At 31.0% G+C, this 26,042-nt stretch overlaps 1 protein-coding gene across 2 annotated transcripts; it reads left to right on the top strand.

Annotated features, from left to right (window-relative positions):
- The first annotated feature begins 14,554 nt into the window (after nucleotides 1-14,554).
- On the top strand, nucleotides 14,555-25,590 carry LOC126768763 (uncharacterized). Of its 2 annotated transcripts, none has more exons than XM_050487056.1 (9): nucleotides 14,555-14,860; nucleotides 18,120-18,172; nucleotides 18,719-18,970; nucleotides 19,052-19,168; nucleotides 19,415-19,456; nucleotides 19,855-20,003; nucleotides 20,077-20,177; nucleotides 20,269-22,482; nucleotides 22,743-25,590. In XM_050487056.1, exons 2-9 carry the CDS (start codon nucleotides 18,164-18,166, stop codon nucleotides 23,066-23,068), a joined length of 3,210 nt encoding a protein of 1,069 aa, XP_050343013.1. In that variant the 5' UTR covers nucleotides 14,555-14,860; nucleotides 18,120-18,163; the 3' UTR covers nucleotides 23,069-25,590. The 2 variants fall into 2 exon arrangements, with proteins under 2 accessions (XP_050343013.1, XP_050343012.1); XM_050487055.1 differs by having other exon boundaries at nucleotides 14,555-14,976.
- The last annotated feature ends 452 nt before the right edge of the window (nucleotides 25,591-26,042 follow it).

Below are 26,042 nucleotides of genomic sequence, written 5' to 3'. Positions count from 1 at the left end.
ACATATTTTAGTGGCTCAGAAAATCCCAAGTATTATAAACACAAAAATGGTAAAAGTTAATTTAAATCAGTCATTATTATTTTTAAATAATTGTTTCGAAAAAGATAAGACAAATGTTATGTTATATCAATGTATTAATTTAGCTTTATGGCCATTTATACAAAAGGGTACACCTTTTAAACAAATAAAAAATCTATAAAAAATCATTGCAAATTAATTGATACTGTTGGAACTATCTTATATTTTATTCTTATTTGAGTTCAAATTAATATAAAGAACTGAACTTATTATTACAAATTGTTAGGTGTTTGCTTAAAATTTGTGTTATTTTGTTATTTTACATCTATAAAAATATATTTGCTCAATGACGCTCATAAAAAAATAAAGTAACAGCATGTAAATGTCCCACAGGTGGGCTAAATCCTAGACTCTTTTTAACGGAAATGAATTTTGGAACGTACTCCACACTAACTGTTGCTATGCAGGTTGGTGGCTCGTGTAAGAGATTTTCTTCTGCCACGTGCAGGTTGCTCACAATGTCATCCTTTACCACTGAGCAATGGCAAATATTAGATCAAACAAGGTGTGTAATTTGAAAAGTGGATTTATTAGAATATACGTTTTGTGTAATAAATTTGTTTTATTTATTGATAACGTTATATATAATATATTTTCTTTATAAATTATATATTTGTATATACTCAGTTTAATTGAAAGCTGAGATGTCTCAGTGGCTGCAAAACATGAAACCTAATCGAACGTCAAACCCGAAAAAGCACGACTGAGCTTTCACATGTTAAATTGGTGTTTACTATGCAATTTAAATAACAGAAATTTTTAAATAATGAAGACGAATAGTAATTGCAATTTCAGAACTTGCGACTCCCTTCTTGAGGTTTTTAACAACTTTGGAGTACTTTAGAAATTTTAATAGAAATAAATCAAAGTAAAAGTTATCTTCTAGTATCTTGACATATCGTGAGGAAACTACATATAATCTAGGATCTACATGTATCGAATGAAATTGTGTCACGTGTATATCAGTCCGTGTTGAACCAGCGTAGTGAATTAAGCTCCGCAACTTCTCTTTAAGAGACAACCTCCTCTTCTCTATTTTTTTTTGCTACTGGTCAAATAAGTTCTGTGACCATTAGAAGGACAAATTACAAGCTGTTGCTTTACTTTTATTAAATATTTAATTGCCAAAAGAAAATAATACACCATGTAAATTAACTAAGCATTACTTTGTTTTAATTTCGGTAGCATTTTAATATTCACAAACACAAAATTATTTAAGTATGTTAATTTTTTTAAACTGCTTCAAATGTTAAAAACCTCGCAACTATGCGGGTACTTAGTATAGTTATTATCTGCGAACGCACAACAATGTTTATGATAACATTTTCGTAATATCGTCTTATTATAAATATACAAGGAACATAGAGAGTGTTTAGATTATGATGATTTGAAGTCTAAAAAATACCACGTATAAAAAATATGATTTACTAAAAACAGTAGACCTTAATTTGTAAATTAAATTATTATAGCTAGGATATATTAAAACTGTTTTAGTCCAGTTCTTCTAGCTTTAGCACTGACTTTTATATAAAATACTAAAAATATGAAGTGTCTTTTTGTAATAATAAATTTTTAGATGTATGAAATAGTACGTTATTAAATAGTAAGTTAAGTTTTAATTATATTTAATAACGACATAAAAAGAGATAATTTTACTTGATTTTTTTACATTTTATCTTTGAACACCAGATAAAATATATTCACAAATTGTAAATATTAATAATATCCCCGAACAGACAATGCCGTAAAACATTATTATACTCCTTCTTTCCCTACAAGAAATAAAGGAATTTAATATTAATTATAAATCGCAAAACTATTGTTTTTCAAAATAACTATTATTTTTCGACAGCCAACATTAACGTCGACAGCGTCTTATAATTGGCTAATAGCTGTAGCACTCAAAAGAGTTCAACGCACGTCCACAGCCACAACTAGCCTCACGACTTACACAATGGCGCTTTTTGTGAAGCCTCGCTTTTGGTTATGACATCACCTTCAAGTTTATATCATAAATTCTATGTACCATGTGCTGTATTATTATCACTTCTTATTATTTATTATTGTTAAACCTATGTAGACACGCTAGCTTTTAGCTTTGTAACTTCCTTCCATTTAATTATTTATAAAAAACATAATTTATTATGGAATAATATAATAAATACATTATACATTAATATATCTTCTAATCATATTAACGGCAACAAAAATACATGATATTCTTAATTTCCCAAGATAATTTATAATATAAAGTCTATACTTATTTAAGAAATAAAATAATATATTTAATAACACATTTCATTCAAAAAATAGAATCCAACAAACACAAGTTTTAAGTCAAAGTAAAAACATATAATTCAGAAAATATTGAGTCCGGCGTAATTAACCCGACAAATATACGAATATATATCCCAAGCAGTTTTTTTTACTTACTTATACATATAGCTCCTATATACCTAGCGATTTAAGGCATCAATTATGGTGGGAGTTGCAAAAACTTAAGGAATTTTTTTAATTTTAAATTTTAAATTTGGAGGCTTGATGGCCGGTTACGTAAGTTCATCTAGTCTCAAGGCCGAGGACGTTGCACCCGAATCGCTGATCGCGTCCTGCCCGTTCCGAGTTTGGGCGCTACATTTTTTACCAACCAAAGATTTTGTAGCCCACACCATTCTAGTTTTGCTCGCACAGATATTTGATTATAAATAGTTGAGGAAAATTGTCCAATACAAAGCAACTAATCGTTTTGCTTGAAAACCTACAAAACATCTATCTTACATTAAGTATTCTATTAAAACCGACGATAGTATTCATCTTCGAAATATTAAATCCCTATGAGTAAAACTTTAAGTCCACATAAACAGACGACTGGATCATAAATTAGTTAATAATTCGTAACGAAGGTAAAGGACTCTGACAATATTATTTGAATAGACTATCCTTTTCTTCAACAAACAGCTACCGTATAATAAAACTCTTTGTTATTCTGTTAAACAAACGTCTTAGCAAAACGAGATGAAGAGTTTTGCGGGTTTTCCTAAGAACTAATTTAGAACTTTAAAAACGTTGTCGTTATTGTTAAATTATAAGTAACAGTTTTATACATAACGGTTACATTTATGAGCTTTATTTTTTATGTTTTATGCCATCAGTAAAATAAATAGTCAAGCTTGTTACAAAAAAACTGCGATTTATACTACTCAGTTTCCAAGGTATGAAACCATTTTCTAGCCATTAAAATTAACACTGTTATTTTAAAAAACTCAAAAAAAAACATATTTAGCCTCCAAACCTCAAACAATCACAATTTCTGTCACAGGAAACGTAACAGATTCAATGTCATTGTGTTTTTGTCGTCGCAATGTGTGCTGGGTTGGATGAAGAACCGTTATGTTTTTTATGCAACAATTTTATAATGGCCACCCTTTAAAAGCAAAAAAACGAGGGTTCCTCAGGTAAGCAAATCTGATCAAGGCCTGCGATTAAGGCTGCGATCGATGTTACATAATGTCTTTTGTTACTCTCACATGTAACAATTCTGTTATTGCTAACTGTAAACCTTTATTCTTATCTTATATCCATCACGTCAAACTATTGTAAATTTCAAGAATCGTGATTATGGAAAAGAGTATGACGTAAAATCGTTTAACATCTGTCGATCGTCACTGTTTGATCTCTTGATATTCTACTTTTAACTGTATATTTGAAACTTGAAATTATTATTTTAATGTGCTTTTTTCAAGTCTAAAACAATTCGAATTTAATTAAATTCTAAATTTAAAATATGAAAATTAAAAAATACGTTACAAAACATACAAAATTAAAAACTACGTTATTATTTTGTAATATGAATAAAAATTAACAGATCATAACTGAAGATGTAAAAATACGTGAACAAAAGACGAAAAGTATCGTTTCGTATATTTTAAAGGTATATTAATAGTTGCGACTCAAGAGTATTAAAGTTCTTGTATTTAAGTTATTTATTATAAAAGATGTTTGTCGGTTATCATCATAAACGTACATTGCAATAAAGTAATGGACAGATAATTAATACATATGTATATCCTCCTCTAATCGACGAATTCGTTTTAATAACATTCTCTCTCTTTTTCTCACTATACCTATTATATCCTCGCTCTCATTTATCTGACTTTGAATGTTAAATTTGAATCAATAAAAATTAAGAACACAGATTCATATATGACACATAAAAAAAAACTTATTTATTTAAAGATTTACGGTCACTGATGTTCTGTTGTCAATCGTCACAGCAAACTGAACTAACCTACTAATGTCGTGTGTACTAACGGCTTACATACTTGTAAATAAGAAACATTATCGGATTAGGATTGTATTTGGATTCCTATTTAATGTTAATATCCTACGTCTTTAGATAAATATAAACTCAAAAAAATGTACATGAAAAATGTATATTAAAAAGTGAGTATAATACTCGCAAAAAAATTTGCAATACATGCACATTTAAATAATCATATTGTTTATTATATAAATACATAATGAATTATATACGGATATGAATACAGGTATTTTATTGAATATTTTAAATAATTTGTGGTTTGAAGATAATGCAGACGTTTTAGACGATATGTGGCAGATGCAGATCGTATCACGTCTTCCAAATAATCAGAACTACATATATATATATATACTTATATCTATACTAATAAATAAAATGTATGTGTCTGTGATTTCAAAATGACTGCTTTTTTTTAAGTTACTATGGTGGCTATTTGTGAGTTTCTAACCCAAAACGATCATCTGTTTGCCGGGTTAATCTTAAAATACAAATACAAATAACTTAATTATTATAAAGGGTTTTCTAATATGGCGTTTATTTTTTACGTCATCAAAATCGCTGAGTCTATCAAAACTTAAAGTTCATGTAAGTAAGTATACTTTATGTTCACTGGCTTAGCTATATCTATACAAAAAATAGATTTGAAGTGTATTTTTAAGTTAATTGGCTATTTGTGACTTACTAATGCAATGTTTATATATTTTCTTATTTTAGTTTACCACTGCTACCAAATAATGTAAGTATTTGTTATCATGTATAATTCTAAAAGACTAATCGTCCTCTATTTTCGTCACAAACTGAATTCTACTCTGGCGCAGGCACGGTTTTGCTAGTAAATGATATATATGTATTATTTAAGTTGGTACAAATTGTATTGCAGAAAAATAGACACAAATTTAATCAGTTACATGACTAGCACGCGAAATATTATATCATCTTTATTTTTTATTGCAAGCAGTGATATGGTATTTTTCCTGCGTATCAAATTTTGACAGTTTTTTTTTCTATACCCAACAACTATCAACTAAAATGTCTGGTAACAATGCATTTATTCACGCAATTAATTATGAAGATGAAGATAGATAAACTAATGTTTTTTTTATTCATTCAAGGAAGAACCATAAAATAAATGAAATAAATGTATTCTCAGATATTAATATGTTAAAAAGAAGAGTAAGAGAAAATGAAAATAATTGTTTATATAATATAAAAATATTTTTATGTCATATTAAATTTGCTTAAAAAATGATATATTACAGAAATGGGAAATACATAGAACAAATATCGTTTGACACTTGTACTAGATTGCCTTGCCGAGATAGAAGTAGTCGTGCGACCGTGGCATTGGTTGCTATCTCGCTCACACGCAGCAGTTCATTCACCCGGGCTCTGAACGAGTGCGGAAGAAGCGCAGGCGGCGGTCCGGCGGTATGGCGGTACGGGCTGTAGGCAGCGGCGGGAAGGACGTCTCCGACCATGAACTGAGCCACACTTTATCAGTTAACCGGAGCTATCGGTGCGCTAACCCGCCTCCGCTCCACCATGACCCTTTAACGTGTTTCAGACTGAAAGCAACGTAGATCTCATATAAGACTTATATTTTTAATAATATTTTTAAGTGACGTGAAGTGTAGTTTTAAGTTTAGTGAAATAACGCTACGGATTATTTTCAATCTGGATATTTTTTCGTGGAGTTCACCACTGGATTATTATGATACAATTGGTAAGTGATGGTATATATTTGTATAGCAATATTTTTAATTATTATTTATATATTTATGATCACAACGTTTTTCGCGTTTAAAAGACATCAACGCGTATCTTAAGGAAAAGTCTTATCCCACTAGATCTTTTGTAATAATAGAAAATTGAAAATATATTTCAAATAAATTTAAATAAAATCAATTATTTCATTAATAATGAAACATTAAGATAAATTTTAAATTATTTCTACTTATTCATTGTAAAGAAAACAACTTAAAAGCAAGAAAATTGATATGATTTTTACATAAAATATTTTTTTAATATGTAATATAGAAATATAATTGTTTTATATAGCTTAACATCCTATTATTCAATTTAATATTTTTTCTCCATAAGTGATTAATTTTTTTTCCCATTTTTGTAATATATCAGGACAAATTGCTTTATGTAATAGTTAATTGAATAATAAACAAATGTATATGATATTGACAACGAATTTATTTTATATACGTTTATAAATAAATTAATTATGAATGTTTATATATCAATAACGAATTTTCAAATCTATCAAATTAGTGATATAGTATTATTATTATTATTAAAACCTTTATTACACCATCACAACGAAAAAAGAAACGACAAACACAAGTAAAAAAAAAAGAAAATCAAAAGTTCAAGAGAAGCGATGTTATATAAAAAAAAAATTGTATTATATTGGTAATATAGTTCATGTATAATATTAGTAATAGTTTATGTTGCTCATAAGAAAATAGTAAAGAAGGGATCTTAGTTAAGTTCAATTATTAAGAATATGTTACATCATAATACAAATCAAAGTGAATAAGCACCCCGGGTAGATTTTGAGCTATAATTACCATAAACATCCATGGCACACATGCACACACAATGTCGGCAGTTGCAAAAAACGAACCTTGAACTTCTCGAGTTCAATTTCAAGGCGAATTCGCACGTGAGGAGGGCTTACGTAACTCACCCCACTCGCGCTTAATGACATGTGCGTGCGACTGTAAACAAACTACACATTATTTGCTTAATTAATACACTTTTTATTTTTTTATTTTATAAACATTTTTTTTTATTTTGTTTACCTCAAAGTATTAATTATTAGTTATATTGTTTGTTTATTAGGTACAAAATATTAATATATTCTTCTTCTGCCTAGCATTTTCCTGGCCTAGTAACACCAGGGTCCGCTTAAATTCGCTAAAATATTAAATAAATAAAATAAAACATTGATTAAAAATCGTTTATAAAGCTTTAAACATAATTATATATTTTATAAAATATCTCAGAGTACGAACTATAACTAATATACATTTAATGTAAAGACAAACAAGTTTAACTGACATGAATGTCCATTATCTTATAATAATTGACACAATGAAGACTTGGACGTGGTCATGTAAATTTACATGCACGAACACAACCAAGGCGTATGTACAAAAATTATGAGAACAATATATAAATGTAGCGCGAATTGGGTAGATAGAACTAAAAACTTCTGCGCGTTCAATCAAAATTAAGCTTAGTGTCTTAAGGTAAGAGACTCAATTTAGAACACGTGCTTCGCGCAGATTCGGCAATGACACTGACTTCGGCCGATGATATAACAGCAGGCTGACAAACCCGTGAAAACTCGGTCATTGAACCGCGAGCTCACAGCGGCCGCGGCCAGATCGACTGCTTTCGCTTGCGCGATTTTGTGTTTACATCGCTCACCATAAAGTTGACTTTCATTATCACTTTATCTTCTTTATGTTAAAGCAATTTATATTTATTCTATAACTCACATCTCTACACCAATAAAATCAAAAATAAATATTAAATAAATAAATAATTTTTTTTTTATAAAAAAGCTAAGTGTAACAGTTATTAAATTGCGCTTTGATCAACCGTAACCGTAACAGCCTGTGAATGTCCCACTGCTGGGCTAAAGGCCTCCTCTCCTCTTTTTGAGGAGAAGGTTTGGAGCTTATTCCACCACGCTGCTCCAATGCGGGTTGGTGGAATACACATGTGGCAGAATTTCAGTGAAATTAGACACATGCAGGTTTCCTCACGATGTTTTCCTTCACCGTAAAGCACGAGATGAATTATAATCACAAATTAAGCACATGAAAATTCAGTGGTGCTTGCCCGGGTTTGAACCCACGATCATCGGTTAAGATTCACATGTACCACTGGGCCATCTCGGCTTTTTTGCTTTGATCAAGCCAATTTAATATATTATATTCGCCTACATATCTCTTTTCCTATTAAAATAAATGGTTGACTGTAATTTAGGCTTAGAACATGTACATAATATGACTATAACAAAGAATAACTACCAAGTTTCTTGCCGCTTGTTCTGGGTAAAACTTATATATCAATTCTGACGGAAGATTCAAAAGTCCTTTGCAAATATAAATACAAGCTTGAATAAAATATGTATTTTTTAAATTTATTTTATTGTTTTTATACTTATCATTATCTTATGGATAAAAGTGAATTATAAATTAATGTTTTTATAGAATTATAATCATTAAAGTACTAATGTTTAAAATATATAAAAGTTTACTCGCCAAATTGTTAAAAATTTTGTCATTTTTAGTCCATTGAAGATAGACTAATTTAAAAATATCGTTGATTATAAAAACTGACTTAAATTTTAAACATAAAAATAATTTTAATAAATAAATTTCGAAAAATAAAAATAATTATGTAAATATAAAAAAGAAAAATAATATTTATAAAATTATATTGCTATTAACTATTTAGAGTAGAATTTTCTCATTTTTATTTCTTGTTTTGTCATAATTATTTTTCTAATCATAAATAAAGGTAACATTATACAAAATCTAATTGTCTAAGATAATAACATAAATAAAAACATGACAATGTAATCGAAGCTCGAAGCTAGAATTACTAGTTTGTATACATTGTAATGCGTACGTACAAATAAATTTAAAAATCTAGTCATCCGACGAGTTCACTTACGCTTACGTAGGAGTGCCAGGAAGGTCCTTGATGGGTAGAAAGTAAATGCTTCGTAAACATCGCGGGAAGAAGGGACGCGCGGGAAGTGCGTGAAACCTGTTCAAGCAACGGTACCTTGGTATGCCCCGGGCGCGCACGGACCTATTATGTAACAAACATTTTACACTTCAACAAGCTTTGTCTTATGTCACATGTCACATATTGTGTAATTTAAAAAATACAGTAAAATTGACTGTACTTTTCTCTTCGTGCATTAATACTCAGTAACTTGGCATATTATATGAGTTCGTTCTATTCATATAATATAAATATGTATATAAATGTTAGTAGTTCATTACTTTAAACTTATATTTTTTTAAATGCTAACTGAAAGTGTTTTATATTAAAATAAGCCGACCCACATACATCTAACTTAAACAAAACATGTATGGAACGTGGTTTCCGGCGGCCATAATAGCGGTTACCGCACCATAGAATCGCATAAAGTACCGTTCATTCAATTGACACCCCGACTCTGTTTAATGCACATTTTTATACAGATAATTATTACATTATGCAATAGGGAAATACTTAAGAGGTCTCCTACACGCGAAGCCTTCGAACCGTGTCATGTCGGTACATTGACTTTGCTTGACATTAAATCAATGAATGGACACACGTGTTAAACTTGATTTTATTATGTCTTTCTTTCGAATTAAGGGAACATGTCATATTTATATAACTCTTTACTAGCATTTTCTCGACTTCATGTTTATCTCAATTCGTGAACATGTTAATATTAAATTGCTATAGAGAATCCCGCTGGGTTCTGATTTCACCCTCCTATTTAATTTTTTATCGCTTCGACCTAACGGTAGCATTGGCCGCATTGGTACCGTATGTAATCATTTCTTACATTATATTATAAGATTTATACCTGTTTAACAACAACGATCTAGAAAGTTATAAGTAACACCTATTAAATTAAATTAAAAATATGTTCTTTATATATTAAATTAAAAACCATAATATAAACTCTTTGCATTACAGTTAAATAATAAAATATATGCTCACGGCATTGATTTTTTAAAAATGGACACTGTAAGAATAAATAATAATGATCGAACAGTGAGTTCGAGTAATATTTTCGAAGAGGCGAACATGAGCAGAATCAATAAGTACGTTTTTTTTCCTTACAAATCTCATCATACCGTAATATATTTAGAAACCATAAATATCATTAGTGACTTTACGAAAATAATGAGCATATGTATATTGAAAATTTATGCAACACTTAAAATTTCTATTCTTTAGCTATTGTATCAAGGATGGCACAATAAAATTACGTATGAGAACTGTGTAGATCTTAGACTATAAACCGATTTGAAAAGGATATATGACTCAAGTTTCAACGAAGGCTGTACAGTTAGAAGCTAGAACTTATTCTCTACATTTTGATTTGTCAGACTCATAAATATGAATAATTATTCATATTACAGAAATCCATCTGATACGTAATATTCATAAATATAAAAGTAATCTTCATAGTAATAAGTTATTGTATACTGCAGATCATATTTCTTTGTCGAATCTTTTCAAATGAATGTAACGGTACGTCCTCACAAAGACGTCGTTTTTATTTTCCGGATTTAATCCTCTACCTGCGATTTCGGTAAACACTTGCTCTAAAGTTTTTGTTATTTTTTTGCCGTCCATAGATTATTATAAATTTGCTTTATGGGGTCATATATGAATAATATTGATATACAGATTTGTTTACGTTTTACTACATATATTAATTTATACAATCTCTAACATCGAATTATTTGATAATTTGCTTGAATTAAGTGACAAAATAGAGCAAAGTATATTTAGAAGCAAGTAACAAAGGAAAGTAAACCGTGGTCGGTTGGATCGATGAAAGTAAAGGCCGGTGTAGACGGGTCCCGTTAGCCGGCCGGGCCCGGGCTCACGGAATACTAAGCGCTGACATACTGCGCGGCTTTTGACCCTAGCTACATTCTAGACTAGGACTTCGCACCTCTATACACTCGATTTATCATCGAAGTGCTAAACCACTACAACATTACACTGTATTTGCCTAATCGCAGTATTAATTTTTCTATGACACATAAAATATAAATGTATTTTTAAAAAATACATATATAATTTTGAATGATACTGCAGCTTAAAATACTTCATTAACATTAATTAAAATAAAAACTATAAATTCATTTTCGATATTTAAAATTCTTCAAAACGAAATTCTTTAACAAAAGAAAGAATTAAGAAAACTTCAATATATCTTTTAAAGTTATTGCGTCATTGTACTTACAAAAAATTCTAGAAATTGCGCAAAAACATCAATGCGCTTTTTCCGTAAAAACCAATGTTTTGTTTCATATTACCTCGTACACTTTTTAACGATATTGTTTTATTATTTCCCTTGACGTTAAAAAGGACTGCATTTGCCGTGCAAAAAATGCAATTTGTGCAAATGGTCATTTAGCACATTACTTTTATAGTAGTCATACACCAAAAGACTCGTTATTTTGAAATGGCTATTGTCATTTTCTGACTGCTTTATATTTTCGATGAACAAACAAACGTTCATTGCATAATACAAAATTAACTGCAAAAAAACAACAACAATCGATGCATCTTGAAGACATTTAAAACTTATTTCGTTTTGCTAGATTTGTGTTCAGCCTTATATTAACTAGTACTTAAGTTTGGTGCGGATATAGGCAGGCGAGGACAACGACCCTACGCAAAATTCGCTGCATTGGGCTAGGTCTAGTGCATGCGCGTATGTACCAGCGTCAACACGGAAACATCACGAGAGGGAGCGAATTATGCGCCTGCACCTGGCTAGAGCAGGAAAAAGGCATGAATGAGTATTAAAGCCTACCCCAAGAAGGGGGAAATCGAGTTTGTACTGTGGGTTGTGGGCACTGCACCTACAGTTATAGACAATCCACACACCATACAGCACTGTAAGATCAATAAAGCGTTTCTTTCATTGAGTATTATGCATGTGTTGAGCATTTAAGTAAACGCTTTTCCCTATTACTTTAAAATATTCGAATTATTATAACATTATATTAATAATATTTGTAATAATGGGTTAGAAAAACTATTAATTTGCATGATTTACTATACAAATAATAAGTATTTTTAATTAATTCTGGTAAAAGAACAATTAATTGTTATTTGAATTGTCTGTTTTACGACATAATAATTGATTTGCTTATTTTGCAACAGGAATACACAAATTTAGTTTTAGGTCTGATATAAGATAATACTACAATGAAATATATTTATGAATAATAATGATCCTAATATGTAAATATGATATGGTAATGCACAATATTTCTTACAAAATCACAGTGACACGAGTAAAAATAAAGCAGCCTCCAAAACATCAATCTCTGAGCTTAAAGAAAATTGGTGTGATGTCAACGACCGCTGTTCCCAATACTCATACAGTAAACGCATTTCGCCGGCGCACACACTAGCGTTGTGCGATTTATTCGCGCGTCGAGCGGCCGCGTGCGAACGGACGAGCGAGACACCGCGCGACGTCGGGAGGCGGGGGTTAGCGCAGTGGGACGACGCAGCTGAGGCCGTTCACCCCGGAAGATTCAGTGTTTTGATACCGCTCAAGCCTCCGTCGACGATGAAAACTGCATTTTCTTTGATGCGCTTCACTTTTCACGCTCCAATTGACTGACAATTACACGATTTTGTATTTTTGAATAGACCGCTAATATTATATTATAAGAATATATACATTCAATTTGAAACCGTTTGAAAATATAATTAATGATCAAGAAAACTATAATTAATTAACAGTTATAAACAAATGTTCCCTGAGAACTATATATAAAGACACTACTATACCTGACCTAATTGAAATAAAAAGTACAAAAGGATATATTTTTATAAAGTATCCGTTTTAAATGAAATAGTTATAACAGATTTTATATTATTTCGGTTATTAAAGTATTTCGATTAAAATAAGAAAGAATTGGACTAGTTATCTCATGTGGCAAGATAAATGTAATGATAAATCACGTTGAATTATTATAACCAAATATTGTGATAGATAGCGTGCCAATAACTTATTATATAAAAATTTAATTATCTTATTATATAAGTTACTAGAACTTGTAAACAACTCCTAAAATCGATAAAGAGTGACGGCTACAGGGCTTCAGACGTGTCTGCAAGGAGCCAGACGTAGGGATAGGTCATGTTCGGTATAATGGGGTGAAATAGGTCCGTGATTAAGTAACAAGGAAAAATATTAACAGCAAAACAGTATTTTAATTGTTGTAACAGTAATTTTTTTACTAAACATTTGTAATAATCAGATATGTTAAAATTAATAAAAATATTATATAGGAATAATAATAAAAAGAATATTATAAATTTAAATAATAATTATAATAATTGATTATTTTTTAAAAATATTTGATTATTTTTTTATATATTATTAGTATTATCCATTTATATAAATATCGAAGGACCAAAACACAACGTTGCCTATATTATATAGAGAACGAACCAACGAACGAACGAGTTTGAAGCTGTTAACAGATTAAAGGCTGTAAATAGTGAAATCAATATTGGATAGTGGTAGATGGCAGGGTGTGGTGTGGCGATGTCGATAGAGGAGGCAAAACGTAAAACCCCTACCACGGTTGGAAGTTCGAGATCACAATAAAATAATGATCTCTTCTCTGTCCGTGTGCGTAAATTAGAGAGGAATAATATTGTCAAGTCAGTGGTTTTAATTCGAGAAACAGAGGTAAGGGTGTTTAAAGGCTGTGTCGTCGACCCGCGAGAGTGAAAGCTTGTTCCGGGGAGGCGAAGGCGAGCGCGGCCGCCCGCCCGCCCTATCATGGCTTTCGCTACCATTCTCACGCTAACCTTTTGCACGTTGCTACTTTACAATACCGATTTCAACTATTTTTAGTTTAAATAACAAACTAAAAATTAAAGTTGAAATGTTTTCATAAAGAGAATACATGAAAATAAAGTGGAGTTATAATACAGTTTAAATATATTGTAACAAATTCTTTAGTGTTTGTCTCCGGTTGTTTGTTTCATCATTCTGAAAAAATATAACCATACGTATGTCAAGTTTGTAATGATAGAAAGTTACTACTTCCGGGGTTCACATGGCATCGTCAATAAAGTGCAAGCGCGGATCGAGAGCACGGTCAGGGCGCGCCGCGGCCGCCTCACTACGGAAGTAATGAACTTGAATGCAGCGCTCGGTCGCACTGCACCGCTCCGTCCCGCTCTAGTCTAATTGGAGAACACTAGGCGTGAACGTGACGTACTCACTGCACTCGCTGTCAAATTCGTCCGCATTCTCCATCACGGGCCGCTTTCGTCGTCGATGCGTTTATCGGAACGAGACGCGAATATGTGTGTCGATTGCATTCTCGGCGTTGTAAAAGTGCATCTAGGTCGGTCGGCATAGCGCGACGTCGGCTTAGTGCGACGCGCTCCGCGGCTAGACGTGGGGCAGGTCGCCGAGCCGCGTTGCATAATGCGCTCTGAGCGCTGCCATCGAGCACACCGCCCGCGAGGGCCCGCTCGTGCATAGCTGCCGCAGCATCCGCACGCCGTCAACAGACACTCGCGATAGCCGCGAGCCGACATGAGAGCGGTGCGCTGGTTTCCACCTCTCGTTCCCTTGCTGACGCTCCGCATACTGCTGGAGTATCTCAAGTCCCTCGACATCGCTCCAGCTTCCTAGACCAATAGGTCTATTTCTATTTAAATCATTTACGCCAAAGACAATTAACATAGATTTTTTCAATGAAAATTCTTCAAATTAAAGTTATTGTTGCTAGAAGAAAGCATTGAACGATGGTTTTTTTGTGAGTATTAACAGACGTATTTATTCCGTTCATTTGCCTTGTCTTTTTTATTTATCTATAAAGTATTTAAAATTATTTTAAGTTTATTTATAATTTTATGTTTTAAGTGTAAAAAATTAATCGCTGTAGTGTTTCCTGATAATTAAGGTCCAAGCCGAAGTGTTCGTGATGATTTAACAAGTGTTACTTCTACTAAATTAGAATATATACTGAAAACGAATACATAATAATATAAAAGTTTAATAATACAATAAATTTTTGCAGTAAAAAGTTTGCAAAAATAATGATTTATTAACAACAGTTCTATTAGTGCTCTTGATAAGTTAAAGATAATATAATATAAAAGTAAGTACATATTATATGAGCTAATTTTCAATGAGCACTTCAATAAGAGAAAGATCGATATAGCCATTTCATAAAACATACATAATTTCTCTGTGTCTGTGTATGAAATATATCTTAAATATTATTAGATATATGTATATATATAATACAATTTCCAAAAAAATTGTCTTACAACTATCAAACGATAACATGTCGGCGTATAGATTTTTATGCTTATGACTTGTGTGTCCTGTGTAACAGAAGATTATAAAAGAAAGCAAAAAAACTATATAACGTACACGAGAACGTAGTTACGGACAGTGCCTATAGTCAATATTATAATCTTTATCAAGACGATGCTACATATATATATTTGCGATGGAAACATCTACGTATCATATTATTATTAGACTGCAAGGTTGCACTCACATACGTAATAATATTATGTTTGCAATATCACGGCCAGATCTATATTTCCATTTAACCTTACCAATAAATAATAAATTATATAATAATTAATAAACAAAATTTCAATTTAAAATTTTTTTAAGTGTTAAATAACCATGTTTTCAGTTGTAAATAAAACTAAAATCAAAATTATAATTATTTAACTGTCTATATAAACTAAATGTGTCCCTAATTAACGAGATGTATTCTCGTTAAAAGTAATTAATAATTACTGTATGATAACAGTTATAGATAAAGTAGAGCATACACGCGGTAAACGCTAAAGGGCAAGTTCAAGTGCGATGCGCCAAGGTTGCTTCCTACTGCGCGGGCGCCGATGCGCCATGGACCGCGTTTTATTCTTTAACTCACAGCTGTTATATGCATGTTATTATGCAATGCTATGCATTTTAGTACAAGTCATGTAATTTTAGTATAATACTATTTGATATAAATAATAATTACCTAATAACACAAAATATTATATTCGTATTATATGTGCTTGTTAGTTCATGCACATATTAAAAGATTTAAATTTTCTATAAATTTTATTTTCATTTAAGCGATTAAAAATGAATAAGAAATAGATTTTTATTTAAGTGATATCAAAATAATAATAAAAAAGTCAATTTACTTTAAATTAAATTTGAATGAAAAAGTTATTTTTTTATCTTTAAATATTGACATCACTGAGTGTATATTATTTAGTATAATTGTATTTAAATTAAATATAATGTTTGTAGTATTTTTACGTCAAAATGTAAAAGACTACCTTATTCGGCTTATACAAATTTTGTTCAAAGTTGAAACGCTAAAACATAATCTCTATTGCCTTAGTGAAAAAAAAATGCTGCGAATTGATTGCACCTTGGAAAGAATTGCGACTTTTATAAAATAATATAAAAAAATCTCATAGTTTATATCGTTTGTTCAAAAAATACATTTTTACTTAATTAAAAACGGAAATATATGTGTTGTATGTAATTTTATATAATTTTTAAATCTAATTAATGCCAATCATGAAGGTTTCTTGTATTCATTTGATTAAAACAGAAACTACAGTGTTTGAAGTAGTAAGATAAGAAACATATGAACAAGTCGCGTGCGGCTTGATGTGAGCGCATGTCGCGACTCGTGTTTCGTCACGTGTAATAATTACTTACTTCTCTTAAATCTAATCAGGAAATAAAATAATTGCTCAATCCTTACGAAGAGAATTATTATATCAAGCCAGTTTTGAAAAAGAGATTATTTTGTTGAAGCTATATGACCACTACTATTTTCATTAATTAATTTTATTTTCAATATGTTTCTTTTCTCAATTTTTTTCATATTTCATTATATTCATCAATATATAATATCTATTTTTAAATATTAGCTTTTGTAAAGTACACCTTCGTTTCTTTTAATTCTACTGATAATAATCCTAATTTCCTTTCTCTACACCTCAACAATTTTATATCTAGTAATAATAATTTAATATAATAAAAAATAATGAAATAAAATTTATAAATAAAAACATTAAACGGAGCAATCAATATTCGTAGTACTTACTATTTTTATAACATTTAGAGAATTTAATTGATTATCAACGTTATCCCATTTTGATATAGGTATTAAATATTTATATAAATTGTTTTATACGATTAATTACCGGATGCTTATTCAAGTATTTACTAATTAATTACTTTGAATATAATCAAAATAATTTAAATTTAAATAGTACCTAAGTATACATGAATGATGTGAAAAATAAAATATAATTTTTAATTATATTTTAAACTTTCGCCCGTATGGCGTATTCTTACTTATGTAATGATTCGACAATCGAATACGTTTAGTACGATAACTTATTGTAAAGTTGGAAACACTTTCCACTTTATTCATTGAATACACATTGAAATTTAATAACATACGATTATGATTCATTTACGTATGACAATCATTCAACGATTGCAATAAACATGATATTTCATAATTAGGCTTTAGACACACTTTTGTATAATTTAATGTAAAATTTAATGAAAATAGTATTAATATTGAGTAATAAGGTTTTATTTGAATGATCCTCAAATAATATTTGACAATTCTAATGCTGTAGTTAATTTTGTATACATTATAAATAAGTATGTCAACTTCCGAATAATTTTTAGTCCGAGATTATTTATTAGAATATATATTACATCTTCTCAGTTTTCACGTGCCTTGGCAGTTCTGGCAAATATTCAAAATGCAGATAATATTATTTGTTTCTAAAATTCGATTTTATACATCCGCACAACAAGTAAATAAACCAAAAAACAATATAAATTTTTTTCTATTTTATTTATTGACAATTTTATACATTATCATTATATCTTTTATTGCTTCAGGTATACAAGTTTCTAAAATATAGACAACGGATTTAACCAACAAAATGAGACTGGTAAGTTAAAAATATATTTATTTGAATTAATTAAACATTTTTTGAAAAAAAAAGCTGATAAACCAATTACTTTTTTACATGATTTCTGTATTTTGGTTCTAATATTCTGTATGGTCTAGTATCTTTAAATTTAGAGGAATTTTTGGGAAAAACATAAACAGAAAAATGGGAAGTGTCGGTGCGCAGTCGAAAGTGCGCACTTGTAACAAAACTGGGTCAGTAGTAGCGCCGCCCCTTTATTGAACAGCGACGTCTTTGCATCACTTAGCTAAAATAAACTTTCAAAATAGCATGACAAGACTCAAAATAGGTTAGCTTGCCTGGAGATGCAGACGACTGAAAAGGGTGGAATGCAATTCGTTTGCATTTTTGCAAATGACATATAGTAGCGCATTTGGCACTAAAGTGGCGCAATCACTAACATTTGAATATGGTCAATTTTGAATATTTAATAATTCAATTGAATATTTTAAACGAGATATACTATTTTTCATTTTTTTTATTTAATGAAAATCAATATATAATAAAAATATTTAATGTTTATAGTCAACAAGTGAAGAAATCCCGACGACGACGGTTGGTCGTACAGCGAGCCCTAGCGCGAGCGCTGTAAGTGCAGTGGGTGGATCAGATGCGTATGATGTGACGCGCATGCGGGAAGAGGAGTTTGAAAGGCTCACAGTGTATATAGTGCCCGATGTTCCCTGTGAACGCGGCCTTCCTAATAGAGCTGAAAGAACTCTCCCTCGCAGTTTAGCACTTAGGCCTTCTGCAGTACTATCCACACCTAACACACCGGTATATAAATACATTTATTTTTAATTTAAATAAATAACCTTCTTTTGTTTTTTTGGTTTATTATATTATTCTATTTTTTAGACTGAAGGCGTGTGGAGTACAGGAGTTATTCCACGTGGCACAAGATTTGGACCATTCGAAGGCACCCGTACACCAAATAAGCCAAATGACAAAGTTTCTTGGAGATATTATTGGAGGGTGAGTGAAAATAAATTTTATATAAATATTTATACCTTACTTTGCTTTACTTTATCAAAAACCTATTGATATAAATATAAGTATGGTTGCGGCTTAATTTATCTTTCCTATCCACAAGCTGATTAAAATAGCCTTACACAGCCTTTAAATATCTGACACGAATGTGCTCCAACAAGTATAAATTGTTGGAAATATATATGCTCTTCTTAATTTCTAACTAACCTATTCCTCTCTATTTTGGGCCAGGTACAAGAAACTGTCAGACATCATACTTATGGAAATATTAAGGTGAGTCTGGGCTTATTACTCTTATTCTGGTGATGGTCTTTATTTAGTTATAGAAAAATGTATTTTATTGTCTAGGTATTATAGTATTAAATATTTGTATTTGTTACAAATATTTAATATAAGACAAAAATAAGTATCGAATAAAAACAAAAAATAATTATCATTATCAGTCGAGTCCTATACTGTAATGACATTAATTATATTTCGTCCTTGACTTCCCTTCATAACAATTGTAAGCATATTGCTATCAGCTGCACGCGTACTGTAAATATTAAACACGTGCCATGTGTTTTATATAATATGCGTATAAACACTTAATACAAAATGTCACAACGATTCACTTCCTTATTAAAGTTAAGAAGTCTATGTTGTTAATAGTTTCCTATTAATAATTACAGATATTCAAAGATAGTGATTATTATTACCTGGATGGTTCAGATACGAGTGTTGCAAACTGGATGCGATATGTGGCTTCAGCGTATTCTTTATCCGTAATGAATCTTGTTGCATGTCAACACCAAGAACACATATACTTCTACACTATCAGGTATTAAAATATTATTATTTTTATGCTAAATTTATGAAAAAAAAATTTGGTTATTTATTTAATTTTTTTTCAGAGATATTATGCCAAATGAAGAACTTATGGTATGGTATTGCAAAGACTTTGCAACAAGGCTCGGTTATGATATCGATCCTGAAAGAGCTACATATTCTATCTGTGAGTAAACAAGTACAATATTTTGCATATTACAAATATATTATTTGTTAAAAACTTTTTTCAAATGCCTAAATATTTTTTACAATTACAGGTAAAGAAGAAACCATAAAAAAAGCTTATGGCTTGCCACCTGCACCAGTACATCCTGAAATCGCTTTTAATCACATGAAATACGTTCTTGGACTTACAAATGCGAAAGAACTTTTAGAAGCCGAAATTCCAAGTAGGCGGAGGAAAAGAGAAGCAAGTGACAAAACATTACATGAGAATACTAACGTACAACCACGAGATGAACAAAGAAATATGATCAAATGTGAACGATCCTTTATAAGAAGTGACCTATCTACTTTACCTCACAAAAGTGATTCAATCATAAATGAACACCTATCAGTATCACCAAACGGTTTAATGCAACCCCCTTCGCCAGTTAAAATTCACCATAGAGATAATCAGACTTTAATTATTCATCAACATAAAGAAAGTACATCTCATCTTGTAATACACCAACTCGAAAATCAAAGGCTTCATGGCAATAGGTCACCCGCCCAAAATCTACCAATGCGAGAATTACGCGGGCCTTCGCCTTTGGCACAAAGTAATCAGGAAAAACTTGGCAGTAAATCACCTGTTTTCACCCATTGTGTACCAACGCATTATGACCATCAACTAACGCCTAATGACGGATCAGTAAGATCAGATGAAGGTTATCACAGCAATGGCTATCACGATGAGTTTACTCCTCCCGAGGATTCAAGTGACTCAGATGTAGAAAATTATGTCCTAGATTGCTCAAATAAAACAAATGAGCCTAAAGAAACGGTGATTGTACAAAAAGTAGATCAGGACATGCACCGTAATGAATATAGAAAAGTTAAAATAAAAATGCCAAGGGCATATCAGTATCAAAATCATAAAGAAATGGACTGTGAAAGTGAAAAAGAATTAATAATCGCGGAAGAAGTAATGAATACCTCGCCACAAAATTTATCACCACCTCGACGAGACCCAGCAACGTCTACTGTTATAGTTTTGGAATCATCTCAAAACACAGTGGTGCCTATAAATAAACCATACTATGAAGATGGTACTGTATCACCATCACCACAGCCAGCTTTCATGAGATACACTCCACCTGATACACGTATTCTTGAAACTATACTCACAGGAAACAGAATCGATACAAATAATAACGACTCTAATAGAAGACAACCAAATGCTACACCACCACCATCATCACCAACTGAAATGGCATATTCATACAAAAAAAGTCAAAGGTATGGTAATGCCTGCAGTCCTGATTCTAGTTCAAACTTAACTCCCTTGCCATCGTTACTGCCATTACCACAACAATTACCACCGCCAAATTCAGTTTCTGTTTATTCTTCATCACCTCCTCATACGATTCCTCATACTACAGAAATACGTGAAATAAGAGAGATAAGAGAAATAAGGGAAACGCGGTATGAAAGCCACTATCCCAATTATTCATATGGCTTGTATTCACCACCTAACTCTACAATTATTACTCAACTTGGTTCTCCACCGACCACTTATTCTCCAGTTTCATCTACGCATCAGTATGAAAGAGCACAAAATAACCAAAGTCAGTCAAATCATTTTCCTTCGTCGACAAGTGTCATAACTCTTAAAAATTGTTCACAACTGAGTTTGATAAATTCGAATGTGAACGGCCAACTTATACCTCACCACAGCAGTATGAGCCCAGATGGTACATGTAGTTTAATGGTTGCACCAATGAGTCCAAATTCGCAATCTTCTCGTGGTTACAGAAGTTTACCTTACCCATTAAAAAAGAAAGATGGAAAAATGCATTATGAGTGCAATGTATGTTGTAAAACGTTCGGTCAGTTGTCCAATCTGAAAGTTCACTTAAGAACACATTCAGGTGAGCGACCATTTAAATGCAACGTTTGCAATAAATCATTTACACAACTAGCTCATCTACAAAAACATCATCTTGTACATACGGGTGAAAAACCACATCAATGTGATATCTGCAAGAAGCGATTTTCATCTACATCCAACTTGAAAACTCATTTACGTCTTCATTCAGGCCAGAAACCATATGCATGCGACTTGTGTATGCAAAAATTCACTCAATTTGTACATTTAAAGCTACATAAACGATTACATACAAATGATCGGCCATACGTTTGTCAAGGATGTGACAAAAAATACATCAGCGCATCGGGTCTACGTACTCATTGGAAAACTACTAGTTGCAAACCAAACAATATTGAGGAAGTTTTAGCAATCACAAATGCGGCAAACACCGAATGTATAGGTAATTATATTATTGAATTTATTAGATTTTCACCAAACACTAATTCTTGTTTTTCACAAAAATCACTAAATTACTTTTTGGAGTTTCTATAATTTGTTATTGTTTTATAATCAATAGTAATATCACTAAAAACTGGATATAACTATGTGTATTCGCGAGAGCAACTGAACGCAATGCACTTTCTCTCCGTAGGTGAACCGCGACTTTCACTTGCGCTCTCGCTGAACGCGGCCGATTTCATTTTCGCGTGCACTTTGCAGGTACCGTCGACAAAGACTGCCACGAAAGAGAGGGGCATGAGGCATATGAAGTGCACTCTGCATCGCAGGGAGGGCTGATGGCAACCGGTGGGGCGCGTGTTGGTGTGACACATGGCGAAGCTCTCATGGGGGGACAAGCACACTCCACGACGCCGCATCTAGCCATAGGACATGAGCAGCTTTCACCTGGCCCGGGTGGGCCACAATATAGAGCATTGTTGCCTGCTGTTGCTGATCACGAGCAGCAACATTACGGTTCTTCAGCTGGTGAAACGCGACCGAGTGTCATAGAATCCAGTCAACCACTCATCATAGAGTGCACCTGAGCCTGTCATGTACTGTCGCCGCCTTTGTTGCGCACACTCTCATCGGACGCGTGTTTCCCCGCCGCAATATGTGATTCCAATTTTGTGATCAAAAAAAAGTATTTGTTAAATGGGTTAAGACATACGTGTGATTAACACTACAAATGGTCTTATTCAGTGGCTATGAGATTACAATACGAACGTTAAGTTGTAAACATGTATAAATATTTAGGCTTAGTATGATATGTATTAATAAGTACTGAGTACTTACTTAGGATACATCCAGTTCAGTGAATAAGTGTATTTTTAGTAAGTATTGTTCTTATGTGTTAAGGTCTACAGCCCTTTCTTTACGCTAATGCTCAATTGTTTTTTATCAACTATCTTGTAAATAGGATGTTCAAGCATCAATTTTATATAATTTATGACTTTTTTCATGTAAATATCGTGTAAATATATACATACGTAGGTAATATATCAGTATAATTATTATTAATTAACATGGTATTATTAAAGCAGGAACTATTAATTATTCGACATTTTTCTCATCTTGTTTAGATGCAAGACATCGTAAGCAACGGGAATTGCTAAAAAATTCACCAAAGAAGGTCTTATCGGTTGTTTGTAAACATTAGTTTTATTCTTCATCGAGTACATATATATAAATATTATTTTTTAAACTTAAGAATTTAAAGCGGATCCTTTATCACAATTTATGTTTTCTATCAATTTTTTTTAGAAATTTTATCTCAAATTAGTGTTTAAGTGCCAAAAGCGCGATTATACGTACTTTATTAAGTTTTAAGTTAACCTTATTAAAATATTCAAATAGTATTTTCAAAATGTTGTTCCTAATGAATTATTAAAAAAGTACGCGCGTATATGAATCAACTTAATTCTAATGTTATTTAGAATAGAATGGATGAACTTTGTACATTATCCCTACGCTAGAACAAATGGTGCTTCACATCGTAGAGTAGTCGCTCGAGTCAGTCGCCTAAGAACTGACCGACAGTAACTACATGTAATTATTATTCACCGAGTTTACTAGTTACTATTTTATATTCCAAATTTCGATAATTATGATTCTCCTATTCGAAAAGGCTGAGATAAATATGTAATGTGACGATTGGCGAATGTAACTATAATTCTGGTTTACATTATGTGTAAGTAACTATCCGTCGTATCACAATAATTTAATATGGTGTAACTTATACGTGATGTACAACCGAGCGATAGCTTTTTGTATATTTCTATTGTTCTTAAGATAAGATTTTACACGCAATCACTTATAAAATTATTATCTGTATATTTTATACCAAGCATTTACAGAGCTAAAATTTTTGTAACGAATGCCGTTAGAAATAATTTGTCAAATTATTAATATTATAGACAAATATTATTCAGTAAAATAAAATTATTATGATTTCGACGTTGAACAAATTCTGACGCTGTTTTTTATGCCTAAATATATAATATTGTTACAACAATAAGTTTGCTAATTATTATAGTCATGTGGTTATTTTTAATACATTTGAATTTAATATCTCAAATTTTCTAAAAAAAAAAATATAGTTTGTGTTTAAAGTTAATTGTTACATTGCTCATTAAATTTATTAAAAATGTTTGCTGTTTCCAATATTGTTTATATTTTAGCGACTATCATGTAAAGCAATAATATTGTATATCTTACTAACGTCGAAATCATCTAGAGTAAAGTACGGCACTTCCTATAGATACCTAAATTCTAAGGTAAAGTGTAACAGTTTACCTAAATATTAATAATTAAAAATAATTGCTATTGCATAATCTTGTTAATAACTTCTCACCATTCCTTGTATTGTTCGTGTTTTCTTGGATTTTATAGAAACTTATGTATTTTTGTACTTTGTATTTCAGTTTAAGTAAAAAAATGGTAAAAATTATATTTCTACGTCGACAGAAGGATATTTATATAACAATTTAATCGCACAAATATTTCTACACCAATAGCTAACGATATAGCATTAACGCATAAATCAAGTTAGCGTTAAATAATAAAATGAATATAACTTGTATAACTATTCTTCTGTTAAAATGATAAGCAATAAAAACAAATTAAGAACTAAATTAAATCGATTAATCTAATCGTCCTCGTGTTTCTTCAGTTACAACCGATGTAAATATAAACCGCTCTAAATTACTTTCAATATCATTTATATAGATATTTTATTATAATTAATCAGTCATTTTACTAAAAAAAAAAAACAAAATATTGTATAAAAGTTATACCTAAAACCTAAGAAAAATAGATCGTTCTTACATTATATAAGTACAATACCATACTTACGGTATAACAACGTAAGCGATACGTAATATCATTGTATTCGACAATTTCTGCTCTATATTTATAAAACAGAAGACTCATATGTCTCGTGATAAAATAATGATGTAATATATATGCCAGAAAACTAAATACTCACTGTAAAGGCCTGTAATTTTGTACACCTCAATGAACAGTTATTTTAAAACACCAAACAAATTAAATCAGGAGTAAAAATTGTTATTGTAGTTTTATTGTTCTATCCTTTAATGATTCTATGAGATTTAAAAAAAGTTACTGATAATTAATTTTATATATTAACTCACTATACAATTAGATGAAATATAAAAGAAAACATCAGGACAATCAAATTGCTTAAAAAATACATAATACCTAATAATATTAAGTATTGTTTTTCTACCAACCCGCATTGGAGCAGCGTGGTGGAATAAGCTCCAAACCTTCTCCTCAAAAAGAGGAGAGGAGGCCTTTAGCCCAGCAGTGGGACATTCACAGGCTGTTACGGTACGGTACGGTATTGTTTTTTAACCATATAACACATTCATCCTCACATTCTAATATATTTAAAGAAAACTAATCGGCGTACGCTACAAAAATATCGGAATATTGTTAAATTAATTCATATTAATCAAATACATAAAAATCTATTTAATAAATTGTATTTATTTTCTA

Source organism: Nymphalis io, chromosome 5 (genome assembly GCF_905147045.1).
Source record: "Nymphalis io chromosome 5, ilAglIoxx1.1, whole genome shotgun sequence".
Classification (NCBI taxonomy): Eukaryota; Metazoa; Arthropoda; class Insecta; order Lepidoptera; family Nymphalidae; genus Nymphalis; species Nymphalis io.
This window is presented reverse-complemented; position numbering and strand designations above follow the sequence as displayed.

Excerpts from the sequence above, each read along its gene's own strand:
- LOC126768763 (XM_050487056.1), top strand. Across the intron at positions 19,457-19,854 it reads ATACTTATGGAAATATTAAG|ATATTCAAAGATAGTGATTA; the intron begins GTGAGTCTGGGC and ends TAATAATTACAG. Across the intron at positions 20,178-20,268 it reads AAGAGCTACATATTCTATCT|GTAAAGAAGAAACCATAAAA; the intron begins GTGAGTAAACAA and ends TTACAATTACAG.